The sequence below is a fragment of the Silurus meridionalis genome, chromosome 6, assembly GCF_014805685.1.
Source record: "Silurus meridionalis isolate SWU-2019-XX chromosome 6, ASM1480568v1, whole genome shotgun sequence".
Taxonomy (NCBI): domain Eukaryota; kingdom Metazoa; phylum Chordata; class Actinopteri; order Siluriformes; family Siluridae; genus Silurus; species Silurus meridionalis.
Window position 1 is genome coordinate 20,719,647 of NC_060889.1, and position 15,622 is coordinate 20,735,268.

Genomic DNA, 15,622 nt, shown 5'->3' on the forward strand with positions numbered 1-15,622 from the left:
TTTAACATTTATTTGCAAATATTTTCAGAATACTTGTTTCTAAATAAATTGTGCATTTAGAATACATGAATTTTTTTTGTTATATTTTTATTTACATTTATGTCATTTTGCTAAAAGTTCTTATCTATTTACAAAAATATGTTGCACTAATTGTAATGGACTCATAAGCTAAAAATTAAATACTTTGTGTGTGGCCAAAATGATGATCAAAACATATACTTATCACCTTCTTATACTTTCTTCTTTATGGTTTTTCTTTTCCTATTACCAGTGACTGGAATGTTGTAAGCTCAAAAACTACAACTGCCACTTTTGGGACGTTGGCCAAAGCCAATAAAACCACTCAGAGGAATATTGCATTATAACTGCTGAACCTGTACTTTGACCCTATAATTTTTCCAATATACTGTACACTATATGGAAAATGACCCGAGCATAAGATTGGTATATGGTATATGACAAAAAATCCCATTCCATATTTAGTCCCCATTTGTGTTACAATCTCCTCTACTCTCCTGGATTCTAGGTTTCAGTGTTTGGTTGTGGAGATTTGTGCTTATTCAGCCACACATACATACTAAAATACATACTGTACTAACACTAGCAGAAGTACTGACAGGTACTATTGGTGGACAGTATTAAAGTAAATGTAATGCGTTACGGTACTCAAGTAGCTTTTCTGGGTATCTGTACTTTACTAAACTATTTCTTTTTGGGGAGATTTTTACTTTAACTTCACTACATTTCCAAGTCAAATATCTTACTTTTTACTTAAATTCATTTTGTAAAATCAGTTGTTTCTTTTTAATTATGAGTGGATAAAAACTTAACTGGCAATCCACCAATCAATGTAGAGCATGTGCTCTTTTTTGAACTTGTTTTATTTGTCACTTGGTGGTATCTAAGTGACAAAGTTCAACAGCAAGCACAACATTTTTAGAATAATAAATGATGGAAGAAACTCCTTACTCGAACTTGACACAACACCCGTGGCTTCATTTGCACGATATTTTATCATTCATAAAAATATCATTTTATGAATAGATTGATGCACTAAGAGTATCATTAGTCTTTTCACATACACTGAGTTGTTTAAGCAAAAGTCTTAAATCATAATTAAATAAATCATAGTACTTTGGATACTTAAGTACATTTAAAGGCAAAACATTTTAGTGAAAGCGAAAGTTAGGAAGGAACTCTTTTACTCTAACTGGAGTAATATTTTACCTACTGTATCTCTTCTTTAACTCAAGTACATGGTTTGTATTCATTATTCACCATTATTCAAGGTATTGCTGAGGCTTGGGGTGCAGTCACCATTCCAATTCATTCCAAAGGTGTTTATCAGAGCTGAGGTCAGAGCTCTATAGAAGGTCACGCAAGATCTTCAAATCCAACCCATGTAAAACATATCTTCATGGAGCTGGTTTGTGCACAAGGGCACTGTCATGCTGGACCGTGTTTGGTCAAAGGTCAAACTTAATGCAACCATATCTACAGATCTAGGAACCCGTTTGGAGAAGAACCACATATGGGTAGTAAAGTCAGGTGTCCCTATACTTTTGTCCACATAGTGTATCATTTATGAATTTCTTTGCTATGTTCGGTTTAGTGGTGCAATATCGTTAAAGTTTCTTATCTGCCTCCAATCTTCATTACAAACTCCATTTCAAGTCATAAATTTTTGTTTAAAACAATGTTTACCACTACACTGCAACACTGAAGTGGGCATGAAATTAATTTCCTGTCTTATTTACAGTTATTGCTTCCTTTCACAAGTACTGAGTGTGGTCTCCCTCCCGGTGAGCTCACTGAATCAGTGGCGCCAGCTCAGGTCAGTGTAGCACACAATAGCTCTCACTGTTCCAGGACATTGCTTTCCAGCACACACAGGATGTGAGTAAACATTGTGCTCAAATATGACGCTTGCACACTGCAAGTAGCGGTTTCCTATAAAAATTAAAGCACCTGTTAGACTATCAGTGTGCTGGGAATATTGTAAGGCTTGACCTTATATTCTGCAGAATTCTCATAGGGTTTGCTTGCACTTACTGGCATTTACTTGTTTATATGTCAAAGAAATAAAGTAATTTGATCTAAGACAACTTTTCCAACCAAATGGAAATAAAAAATAAAAAAAAAACAGCACAAATATTTAATTAAGACCCAAAAGAAAACTGCAAGCTGCAATACAGTATTTTGAATAATTGGATAAATAAAACCAAATCAAGCTGATTAGCTAGTCTTAGTCATAGTCTGTGTCCTAATGAACCAGTAAGTATTTATTAATAGAGACTTCTAAGCACATTTGTAAAGAGTTCTGAATAATAATAACGTCTGTCAAATGCCACGAATGTAAATGTAGCCACATTTATTCATGTTTTACATTATAAATGCTCTTTATTAAACTTTAGATCATTTTTTGATGCTTTTTAAAAATGGTCTCATCTGATATACTGTATATATATATATATATATATATATATATATATATATATATATATATATATATATATATATATATACCCTACAGTGAATAGGGTATGCTCAGGATCATGTATCTACCATTTTTGCCAGGTATCTAAAAGCATAGCTACAGTACATAACCCCCAAGAGCATCTGGCAACATAGCTAATCTGATCTTTCTTTATATACTGTTGATAACAGAGTTGGTGATTACTTCAGGACAGCTCACTAGGTTGGTTAACATAATCGCTCATAAAAGTATTTCCCACATACACAATATTACAAAATAGTCTATTTGTCTATCAATTTTTGACAGCTTGTTTTTTCATGGAACTCTTATTTATTTTTTTCTGAGTTTTACTTTTAGTTTATTACTAAACCCAGCCATTAGGGGGGCACAAGCCAGTGCACTCTTAGTGCTGGTCCCAAGCTTGGGTAAATGGGGAGGGTTGCGTTAGGAAGGGCATCCAGCGTAAAACATGTGCCAAATCAAATATGCGGATCACAAATGAGAATTTCATACCGGATCAGTCGAGGCCCGGGTTAACAACGACCGCCACAGGTATCGTTAGCCGACAGGGTACCGGTGGAAATTGGGCTACTGTTGGCCGAAGGAGGAGAAGGAGAGGAGGAAGACGTCTACAGAGACGGCAGGAAAAGGAGCAGTGTAGGAGAGTAGAGGTTCGGGTTGGTACTTTAAATGTTGGTACTATGACGGGTAAAGGGAGAGAGGTAGCTGAAATGATGGAGAGGAGAAAGGTAGATATGTTGTGTGTTCAGGAGACCAAGTGGAAAGGGAGTAAGGCCAGGAACATTGGAGGTGGGTTTAAACTGTTTTATCATGGTGTGGATGGAAGAGAAATGGTGTAGGGGTGATTCTGAAGGAAGAGTACAGTAAGAGTGTAGTGGAGGTGAAGAGAGTTTCTGATAGGGTGATGATCGTGAAGGTGGAAGTTGAAGGATGATGATAAATGTCATCAGTGCCTATGCTCCACAAGTTGGCTGTGAGATGGAGGAAAAGGAAAGATTCTGGAGTGAATTAGATGAAGTGGTAGATGGTGTACCTAGGAAAGAACGATTGGTGATTGGGGCAGACTTTAATGGGCATGTAGGTGAAGGGAACAGAGGTGATGAGGAGGTGATGGGTAGGTATGGTTTTAAGGAGAGGAATGTGGAAGGGCAGATGGTGGTAGATTTTGCTAAAAGGATGGAAATGGCAGTGGTGAACACGTATTTTAAGAAGAAGGAGGATCATAGGGTGACGATAAGAGTGGAGGAAGGTGCACACAGGTGGACTATGTGCTATGCAGGAGATGCAACCTGAAGGAGATTGAGACTGTAAGGTGTTGGCGGGGACAGTGTAGCTAGACAGCATCGGATGGTGGTCTGTAGGATGGTTTTGGAGGCGAAGAAGAAGAGGAGGAGTAAGGATTGAAAGAAGAATAAGATGGTGGAAACTGAAGGAGGAAGAGTGTAGTGAGGTTCAGGGAAGAGGTCAGACAGGGGCTTGGTGGTGGTGAAGAGGTGCTGGATAATTGGGCAACTACTGCAGGAGTGATGAGGGAGGCAGCTAGAAAAGTACTTGGTGTGACATCTGGAAATAGAAAGCAAGACAAGGAGACGTGGTGGTGGAATGAGGAAGTGCAGGAGAGCATTAGGAGAAAGAGGTTGGCAAAACAGAAGTGGGATCGACAGAGTGATGAGAAAAGTAGGCAGGAGTACAAGGAGATGCGGCAGCAGGTAAAAGGGATGTGGCGAAAGCCAAGGAAAAGGCATATGAGGAGCTGTATAAGAGGTTGGACACTAAGGAAGGAGAAAAGGATTTATACCGATTGGCCAGGCAGAGGGACCGAGCTGGGAAGGATGTACTGCAAGTTAGAGCAATAAAGGATGGAGAGGAAATGTGTTGACTAGTGAGGAGAGTGTGTTGAGAAGGTGGAGGGAGTATTTTGAGCAGCTGATGAATGAGGAAAATCAGAGAGAGAAGGTTGGAGGATGTGGAGTTGGTGAAGCAGGATGTAGATAGGATTAGTAAGGAGGAAGTGAGAGCAGCGATTAAGAGGATGAAGAATGGAAAGTCGGTTGGACCAGATGACATACCGGTAGAAGCGTGAGATGTTTAGGAGAGATGGCAGTGGAGTTTTTAACCAGATTGTTTAACAGGATTCTGGAAGGGAGAGGATGCCTGAGGAATGGAGAAGGAGTGTGCTGGTACCGATCTTTAAGCATAAGGAGATGTGCAGACCTGCAGTAACTACAGGGGAATTAAGTTGATCAGTCACACCATGAAGTTATGGGAAAGAGTAGTGGAAGCCAGGCTGAGAGAAGAGGTGACCATCTGTGAGCAACAGTATGGTTTCATGCCGAGGAAGAGCACCACAGATGCCTTATTTGCTTTGAGGATGTTGATGGAGAAGTATAGAGAAGGACAGAAGGAATTGCATTGTGTATTTGTGGATTTAGAGAAAGCGACGACAGAGTGCCAAGAGAGGAGTTGTGGTATTGTATGAGGAAGTCAGGTGTGTCAGAGAAGTATGTGAGGGTGGTGCAGGACATGTATGAGGACAGTGTGACGGCAGTAAAGTGTGCAGTAGGCACGACAGACTGGTTCAGGGTAAAGGTTGGACTGCATCAAGGATCGGCTCTGAGCCCTTTCCTGTTTGCAGTGGTGATGGACAGGTTGACGGACGAGGTCAGACAGGAGTCTCCTGGACTATGATGTTTGCAGATGATATTGTGATTTGTGGTGAGAGTAGAGAGCAGGTTGAGAAGAGCCTGGAGAGGTGGAGATATGTGCTGGAGAGAAGGGGAATGAAAGTCAGTAGGAGTAAGACAGAGTACATGTGTGTGAATGAGAGGGAGGGCAGTGGAGTGATGCGGTTGCAGGGAGAAAAGGTGGAGAAGGTGGAGGAGTTCAGGTACCTGGGTTCAACAGTGCAAAGTGATGGAGAGTGTGTTAGAGAATTAAAGAAAAGAGTGCAGGCAGGGTGGAGTGGTGGAGAAGAGTGACAGGAGTGATTTGTGATAGTAGGGTATCTGCAAGAATGAAAGGAAAGTTTATAGGACTGTGGTGAGACCTGCGATGTTGTATGGATTAGAGACAGTGGCATTGAGTAAAAGACAGGAGGTGGAGCTGGAGGTAGCAGAGCTGAAGATGTTAAGGTTTTCGTTGGGAGTGACGAGGATGGACAAGATTACAAATGAGTTTATTAGAGGGACAGCACATGTAGGATGTTTTGGTGACAAGGTGAGGGAGGCGAGATTGAGATGGTTTGGACATGTGCAGAGGAGGGACATGAATTATATTGGTAGAAGAATGCTGAGGATGGAGCCACCAGGTAGGAGGAAAAGAGGAAGGCCAAGGAGGAGGTTCATGGATGTGGTGAGGGAAGACATGCAGGTAGTTGGTGTGAAAGAGGCAGATGTAGAGGACAGGGTGGTATGGAGACGGATGATCCGCTGTGGCGACCCCTAATGGGAGCAGCCGAAAGAAGGAAAAGAAAACTTTTAGTTTATTACTACAGCATTTTTTATTACATTTTTTATTACAGCAGCATTTTTACTCAACTTATTGTGTGTTGTACTCTTGCTTACAATCAAATCAAGATGTTTAGCCAAAGAGCTATATAGGGCCCAGTCCCCAGTAAATCTTAATCAAAGATCCAACATGGACAGAAATAAAACAATTACCAAAAGATGGTTGACCAAAATAATGAATGAATTAATGAATTAATGAATTAATGAAAGAATGAAGGAATGAATGAATGAATGAATGAAACTTTGGTTAGCAGGTCAATTTTCACCCATGACTTGAATCAGCCTAAAGTGTTTAAAGAAAAATGATTATTATCCTATATTGCTTTTCAAAAATTCAAAAATTACTCTCACCATTTTATGTTAGGAAAGATTTGTTTAATTTTTCACATAATCAAACTTAATATTGCTCAAAATTCAAATTCAAATTCAAATAGGACATGTAACAACAGCATGTTTTTCTCTCTTTCAAATTGAACATTGAACAATGACAACATAATTTGTGTGTAAAAATAATGTTTTGGGGTTAAATACTGAACATTATCAAGGCGTGTATGTGAATGTTTTAGTGTTCAACAACCCTAACCCCTAATGGAAGTAAACTTGTCATTCACAAGGCGAACATCTCTTGTCTTTCGATTGTCAAAGCAGATTTTTGGTTTTGACAACACATGAAAGGTCTGAAATGACATGGTAGCTCAAAAGGACATGGCTTTGCCTTGGTTGTCATGAGGGATTAATGACCATGAAATGTCACATTTTATCGATTTGAAGAGTTCTCTTTGAGAATCCATGCCATCTTGGCTGTCCTCTTCATCAAATGTGTCTTCTTGTTCAAGATCATACTCCACATCATCCTCATCCTCAGACACATCCTCCTCGCTGTCACTTTGCTTTCTGTCCTCAATATTACTTTCATGACCAAAGATTTGTTCAATAACCTCATTGACAATGAATCTATGAGGTATCTATGAGGTTATTGACCATATCTGTGGTCATTAAAGTAATCTGAGAATGAGGATGGTGCGGAGTATGATCCTAAGCAGGAAGACACATCTGATGAAGTAGACAGCACGAAGACACTGAATCTATTGCTCATGTTGAAAAAGACTGATGATGCTGCAGAATGAAACTGATAACACACATGAGCCTCATTTATAGATAGCAATGTTTAGAAACTTCTGTGCATATTGTTTACACCACACCCCTAAAAAAATATGAGTTTCGATATTCCACAAGAAAAGTTGTGTTCCTGTGGGCATTAAGTGTCCTCATAGAAGACATGGTGGGTGGGGGTGGGGGGGTAAGCTGTGTCTATAGTATGGGTAATTGAGCCAAATTTGATACACATAGCAACCCTAAACTTTTATATGTTACATAGATGCATATAACAGTCAATATTCTTAACAGGTCAAATTTGACCCTTAGCAGCACAGATGTAAACCTTTTTTTTTTTAACCTTTAGAATTTACTAAAATGGTTAAAAAAAGCTGTTGTTGAGAATATAATAAAGCCTTGTTCCAATAAAATAAAAAAAAAGGAAATAGTGTTTTTTACATATCATATTTTGAAAAGACAATATAAGGGTTAAGATACAGATCCGTGTGTTTGAAGTGCTAGGCTCGAGGGCATGTGTTTTGTACCTAGCAGCCAATTTGTTGAGGAACATCAACACCAGGACCATTGTATTACACTGAGAGCACATTTACATTGTTTGTACCTTTGGGGTAAACAACATTGAGGAAATTGTGAGGACATCATAACATTTTCACAATTACTGGTGAAAGTCTACAGGGGTGGGATAGACCAAAAACTGAAAAGCCAAAAGTAATACAGAAAACATTGATTTGTATAGTTCTTATAACAATAGACATTGTCACAGTGCAGCTTTTACGAGAATTCTGATGTAACATATCCCTAATGAGCTAAACAGAGGCAACAGTGACAAAGGGAAAAAAAAGCTCTCAAACATCATGAGGAAGAAAACCTTACCGGAACCACATTCAGAAGAGAGGAAGATTGTAAATCATTGCAGTATACTATTGGAGAAAGCTAAAAACAGTCATTGATACAAAACTGATAATATATATTTAAATTTTCTCCTCTACTGAGTTTGTCTAAAATGGACTTGCCTGAAGAACAATGAGTGTACTTCAGGTCAAATACACACCAGTAAAGCAGCACAGAGAAAGAACTTTATGTTTACAAACACTTTGTTTTTGCTACTTCTGGTGACTCCAAGATCATATATATACATATATCTATATCTATATCTATATCTATATATATATATATATATATATATATATATATATATATATATATATATATATATATATATATATATATATATATATATATATATATATATATATATATTGATGTGGCAGTAATACACCCTGGGCTCTACACGGGCACCCACAAAAACGCTTTCAGACACTTTTTTATACTATTATGATTTTTTTTTCCAACAACCCACCTAGCACAAGATAAATTTTGACCTTTGTTGTGACAATACTTCTCATTAGTTTTGGAAGAAAATAAAACCTTTACAAGCTAAAAAGCTGGATGGAATAATTCTTCTAGTATCCAGGGTAAAGAAGCATGTGTAATTTTTTTGTTCCCATGTTAAACCCAGAGTTACACAGCTTTCAGTCGACACAAGTTTTCTCCCTCAGTCTTTGGCAGTAGCTGTTTAAGAGACGCTGACACTTATATGTGCTACAGTAATACTTCATTGCTGAAGCCTTGGGAAAAGAAAACAACATTCTGGTGCAGTCAGGCTCAATCCGTCCCATCCAATCTGATCTGGATGCAGTTTGTTGATGATCTCCAACGATTGGACGTGACGTCACAACATCCCGTTCAGCCCAGGGATTGATGCAGACAGGCGCGCGCTCTGAGTCTGTTAGTTCACTTCTGGCAGAAACTGAAGACAGAAGACGAGTGTTTTCCAAATCCAACTTGTAACTGTTGCATTTGATTCTTCAAGGACGCGTGGACGCCTGGAAAAGCAACGTAGACAGTACTTTATATTAAAGTGAAACATGGCGAACTCAGGAGTGCAGCTGATCGGGTTTTGTCTGTCTCTGGTGGGAATCATTGGACTCATCGTTGGCACGGTGCTGCCGCAGTGGAAAATGTCAGCTCATGTAGGAGACAGCATCATCACAGCCGTGGCTACTTACCAGGGCCTGTGGATGTCCTGCGCCTTCCAAAGCACCGGTCAACTCCAGTGCAAAATCTACGATTCAGTCCTCCAGCTGGACAGTAAGTGCAAAACCCAGAGCCACGTTTTCCTTCTTTTCCTTCTTTAAGTAAACATGAGATAACGTTATTTTATTGAAAACTTCAGAAAGTTTTTTTTTATCAGGGTTTAGGGTCCCACCTAAGAAATCATACCTGTGTCAAGTGCACTATTTGGGTATTTATTCAGTAATAAATATCTGTAGTTGGAAAGCTGCTTTGCAAACGTTTAAGGTTTGTTAAAATGCACATCATTTTTTAATATAATACAATGCCAAACAATAAAGATGTTTAATATTAACATTAACACCGAATAAAAAAAATCTATTTACATAAGTGTCAGTACTTTTACAGTATTACATGTTTTCAGTGGTTTTAAGCTTGATCAATATTTTGTATTATTTATATATATATATATATATATATATATATATATATATATATATATATATATATATATATGTATATATGTACATACAGTACATATAATGGATACAATATTGGACAAGCAACATGTCACCAATTGAATTTTCAACCAAAGAAAGCAGTCACTTACATATTGCTTAAATAATATCCCTTAAATTTTTTAACAAAAATTAGTCATCTAACCAATTGGGGTTCCCTGGTGGTTTAGTGGTTAGGATGCGGCGCTCTCACCACTGCGGCCCGGGTTCGATCCCTGGTCAGGGAACCGACCCCAACCATTAGGGTTGCACAAGCCTTAATGCCAGGCCCAAGCCCGGATGAATGGGGAGGGTTGCGTTAGGAAGGGCATCCAGCGTAAAAACATGTGCCAAATAAAACATGCGGATGATCTGCTGTGGCGACCCCTAATGGGAGAAGCCGAAAGAAAGTAGTCATATAACCAATTGCGTTTTTAAATAAATATAGGTGTTTTAACAGGTGTTTACTATTTTTATAGGACCTAAAGATCATTAAAAAAAAGTCATAGTAAGCATTTTGTGTTAACAACCATGCTTTTAATGAAGCAACTACTGCTGGTGATTTTTTCAGTCTACACTGCTACAGTATGTGCTGTGTCATTACTTTTGGTGTCAAGCGTTCAAGTCTCTGACTATGGAAGCTTTGTATCAGCATACACTAAGCTTATTGTTGGGTCTGGAAGCACTGGGAGGTGCAAAAGTACATTATTACCATAGCTGGTTTATCTAATGAACTTGGATACCTTTGGAAAAAATATATAAACAAATCTTATTAACTAAAGCAAAATAATCTGCCAAAAATATATAAAAAATTGTTCACTGTAGGGTATCTTAGCCAGCTAGTAGTTTCCTTCTTTTGTATTATTTGCCTAAAATCAATCAGTCAAATCGATCAATACTATATACAGCCTTTTTAATGACCTTTTTATCTGTTTTTGCATTAGTAGCAATAATTGAGGAAAACTTTCTTTTCTACTAGCACATATTGTTAAGCAGAGTAGTTAAATATGAAAAGTAGGTCTGAGTGCATTGTATTAATTATTTCCAGTACTTTCACAGGATTCATTATTTTTCAGGCTTGTGTAAGATGATTTTACTGGTTAAACAACAACCTCCATTAACCTACACACATACACACATTTTTCCTAGGAGGGCACAGCCATACATAAGCTGGATAAAAGGTTTTGATCACATCAATGTATTGTAGCCTTGGAAACAAAAGGCTACTGCTTTGTTAGTAAGAGCCCAACACTAGTCTCCCTCTATAATGGCATCCAATCCCCTCAGTCATGTCCAAATCTTTACCAGGCTTATATATTTACACAGTTTGTCATCAGTATCAATATAGCTTGGTCAAATGGGTAGATGTTAAACTAGAAACTAAGGGTGATGTCCACATAATGCCAATTTTGTCTGCACCTGACAGCAGGTTGAATTAAGACAAAAGGGAGGAGGGAGAATAAGATGGGGGAGAAGGGAGGGTTGTTACTGGATTCCAGACTCAAGTATTTTCAGTGCCTGGCAAGAGAGCTTTTATTGTGCTGTAATGAATGATGCTAGAGAAGTCATTCTTTCACTTCGTTACACCCTTCCCCACCACCCTGGGTTTTTAGTGTGAATATACAGGGATTTACTGGTACAGACTGGTTCTGGTTGGGCAAAAGCCCACTCACACACACACACACGTACACACACACACACACACTCACGCATGCACACACGCACGCACACACACACACACACACACACACACACACACACACACACACACACACACATTCTCTGTCTTCCTGGATACTGATTAGTATATCCTACTAATAATGCCTTTTATTGTTCTTCATTCTCAAGCACACTACGTGCTGTAGCTGGTTCCCATGAAAGATACATACCATACACAAGTATACAAATTATTATGATCTTTCACTTACTTCCAGTAAACACTTAATCTTGGCCTGGGTCATGGTCCATTATATGTTCAAAAGTATCAGAACTTTTTCAGCCATGTGATCCTTCCCCAATCTCTTACACCAAAGTTGAAGGCACACAATTGTATAAGATGTTTTTGGATGCGGTAGAATTATATGTTTCAACTACATTAATAGATCCAAACCTTTTACAGCATGACAATGCCCTTGTGCACAAAGCCAGCTTAATAAAGATTTGCTTTACATGGGTCCTAGTGGAAGATCTTAAGTGGATTGCTATAAAGCTTCGACCTCAACCCTACTGAACACCTTTGGAATGAATTGCATTGACTGCACCCCAGGCCTCCTCACCCTACATCAGTACCTGACCTGGCTGAATGGCACACCAAAATCTAGTGGAGCATCTTTCCAAAAAAGTGAGGCTATGTTTCAAAAGCACAGATGAATCTATGGTCAGTTGTCCACAAACCTTTGTCCATGTAGTGCAAATCCTGAGCCTATAATGGGAACATATTGGGTGTTCAGAAATTGTAGTACACCATGCACATATTTATTCACATTTATGAGTGATTTATCATAAATTATTTACTAACTAGTATGTTATTGGGAAGTGGGACTATATGCAAAATGCTACATAGTGAATAACATGAGATCAGAACATGAGATAAGGATTCTCTTTCTGTGTGTGTGTGTGTGTGTGTGTGTGTGTGTGTGTGTGTGTGTGTCTTAGGTTCTCTCCAGGCAACCCGTGCTCTAATGATAGTTGGCATCATCATATCGATTGCTGGACTGGGAGTCGCCTGCGTGGGCATGAAATGTACCACGTGTGGAGAAGAGAATAAAGTGCGTAAAGCTCGCACTGCTATGACAGGTGGCATCATACTGCTAATTGGGGGTGAGTGCATTTAATATGCCTTTTAAACAAACAAAAGATCATCAAAGCAAAAACAAGAAGGCGAAAAAAAGAGATTACAGTGTGTATTTTTGGTCTTTGAACAAAATCATGAAAGCATGTCTAGGGGTCTGATCTTTCTGCCAAAAGCTTTTCCACTCAGTATAAAGCTCTGAGTTCACATAGGGGCAGTTCAAGAAGCTTGTAATAAAGGCTGTCACTATAAAGATTAGAATGCATAGAAGCTGTGACTAGTTATGAAGTAAAACTGTTTGAAGTGGGCATATGTGCTGTTTTCTGTATTTTCTATTATTAATTGTTCTGATTTTCTCTTTGTTTTGGTCACGCAGCTCTCAGTGCAATCGTTGCATGCTCTTGGTTTGCCCACAACGTGATCCGTGCTTTCTACAACCCCTACACTCCAGTCAACACCAAGTAGGTTCATTTAAAAGTATCCTAAATGAGTTTTTCTTCAGAGTAAGCATTAATGCATTAATGATCATTTGTGTATCTGTAGTATAGAGAAAAATATTTTTTTACAAATTAATATTACATTAAAAAAAGTTTGGAAATATATATCTAATATTAATATTATATATAATATTATAAGATATACACTCAACAGGTAATACTCAAGACTATTGACAGTATAGTATATTGACAGTATATTAAACACACTATAAGTGTTTATAAATTTTGTGCATTTCCCTCTCTTTTTTCTTCTCTTTTACTAGGTTTGAGTTCGGTGCAGCCATTTTCATCGCATGGGGTGGATCTTTTCTCGATGTTCTTGGTGGAGCTTTACTGGTGGCCTCTTGCACGAAATAAACAGGCGTCCAAGTACACTAAAAGCTCTGCTCGCACCTCCAACAGCACCAAGGAGTATGTATGATTGCTTACAGATGACCAGACAGGAACTATATATAAAAAAAGATCCCTGTAAACGGAAAACAGGATAAGCCTGATGGATTCAACTGAAGTGGGTGGAAAACATGGTTAATCCAGGGAGTAAGAATGGTAGAGGTGCTGATTATTTTTGCCATCCTCATCAGTAGAAAATAGCCTACAGTATTTGAAACACAGAGTTTACCTTTCGTAATGATGCGTCATGCAAAGAAACAGTAAAGTGTTACTAGCTCTTTGAATCACCACCACTAGAGGGCATCATTGTCCCTTTTGTTGCATAACGTACACAACTGCCCAGAAAACTGAATATTCATGAACAAAAGCTTTCATTGTCTAACAGGAAAGGTGTTGTATTCCCTTTGGGAAACATTGATTATTTTTTTTAACCCGCAAAGTACAATGTTTCTTTGAAAGAAACGGTTTGCTTAAGAGCAAGGCCTACAAAGTGGACAGCAGTCAGAATTTACGCAAATGCTGTTTTACTATTTATTTTGGACTGAAATTGGGCATTGGGCATTCGTCATTCTAGATTTAGTAATAGAGAAATTAATGTATTTAGTTGTGCTTTTACTAATACTACTGCACTGACATTTCTACAGTATTAATTGCTTAATCTCTTTAAAGTGCAATACTAAAGATTGCCCGACTCAGATTGCATCTCAGTTCAAACTCAGTTTTAATATCGAATGACTTACTGACCACTGGCACCAATAAACCTCGATAAAAAAGGAACATGCAGCAAAAAAACTCATGGATCTTAGTGAATATAGTATGGATAAAAAAATGTTTTTAGAAGAGTACACAACATACTGTGATATGTTGTTGTATTGTCTCCATTTGGAAGATTTATGTTGTTTTTGTCAATTGTTTAGATTTTTGATGGACTAGCTAGGTCAGAGCACATATTCCATGATGTTTGAGGGTTAATTGAATGATATTATTGGTTTACAGTTCAAACACAACAAAACAATACTATGCTTTATTCTGTTCCGTTCTGTTGTAATTTCTCTTCACCTGAAACTGCTCATAAAGGGGCTTGAATCAGGTGACCTACAGCATGGACACCAACAAACATTTGGACCCCTCAGAAAAAAGGGACCTGTTTATACTGCACTCTGTTTTATCCCTCACCCACACTGGCATGGGCTCTGGAACACACACTCTGCAAATATTCTGTTGTCATTTGAAAGGCTGAATGTTGACACAGTGCTATTCTGATATACTGAGTAAATATGGTAAATGTGCTTTTCTGGCTCTTTATCAGCAGTTTAATGGTATAAATCAATTTAAAAAGCACTTAAATTTGACAAATGATTAGATTACTTTTGCATTAACCTTATAATTGAGTGTTTTCCTGTTTATCATATTGTAGTATAGTATAGCCGTTTTTAATGAGGTCACATCCCATTGTGCTCAGTGATTCTTTTTTATTTTCTATTTTTTGCTACAATTACGAATGTCAAATAAAATATACCAATGCAAAATAAATACGAAATAAAAACACCTATTATTTATAACACTGCTGCACAGTCTGCTGATTGTATTACTAAAAGATGTGTATTGTATGAAGGGGAGGGCACATAAAAAAACAGCATCGGATCATAAGCAGACGGTTCATTAAAGAAAAAGTAAATGCCATATATAAATAAATAAATAGTAAACTGGCTCACATACATTATACAGCAGTTGTGTTATTGGTGTAATGAACAGGACAATAGAATCTGATAATCATGCATACTTTATTATTTCTTTTCAAAAATGCAATTTGCAAATACAAAATGAAAATCAACGAGCAATTCCATGCAAGTCAATTATAATGCACAAACAGCAGATTAGCATAACCGTTATTTTAGACCATCTTTGAGAATAATTCATTTAGAACAAAGGTGAAAAAAGCACTCCCTGTAAATAACTACTAAACAGACCGGGAGCAGAAACATGCCAAAAGACCTCTGTTTCCAAGGTAACTGTGAATCCTAAGGTGTGTGTGTCACAGGTTAACAGATTTTCACAGAACATGTTTGTGAGAGTGGAGCAAACCTACTTTTGGTATTTGTCCGCTCACTAAAGTGCTTTTTTTTTTTTTTTTTTTTTTTTTTTTAAACGAATATAGCCCTGTGCCTTTAGAAATCATCTTCAATTTCAGTATCAAAATGCAGTGTGAACAGAGAGGTAATGATGACACAGTCAATGTCACAGCCACACGATTA

The 15,622-nt window shown here is 37.9% G+C and overlaps 2 protein-coding genes across 2 annotated transcripts in view; one reads left to right on the forward strand and one right to left on the reverse strand.

Moving 5' to 3' along the window:
- Positions 1–8,816: 8,816 nt before the first annotated feature.
- Positions 8,817–15,542, forward strand: cldn7a (claudin 7a). The gene is given in 5 exon segments (XM_046851575.1): positions 8,817–9,270; positions 12,345–12,509; positions 12,857–12,941; positions 13,241–13,330; positions 13,332–15,542. Coding segments are annotated over 5 exon segments (630 nt in total). The 5' UTR covers positions 8,817–9,047; the 3' UTR covers positions 13,399–15,542.
- The window catches only part of si:dkey-112a7.4 (calcium/calmodulin-dependent protein kinase II inhibitor 2), a 2,623-nt gene continuing 2,133 nt past the window's right edge, over positions 15,133–15,622 (reverse strand). The window contains exon 3 of the mRNA XM_046851579.1: positions 15,133–15,622. This exon is cut by the window's right edge and continues 322 nt beyond it. The gene's annotated coding sequence lies outside the window, so the exon portion shown is untranslated.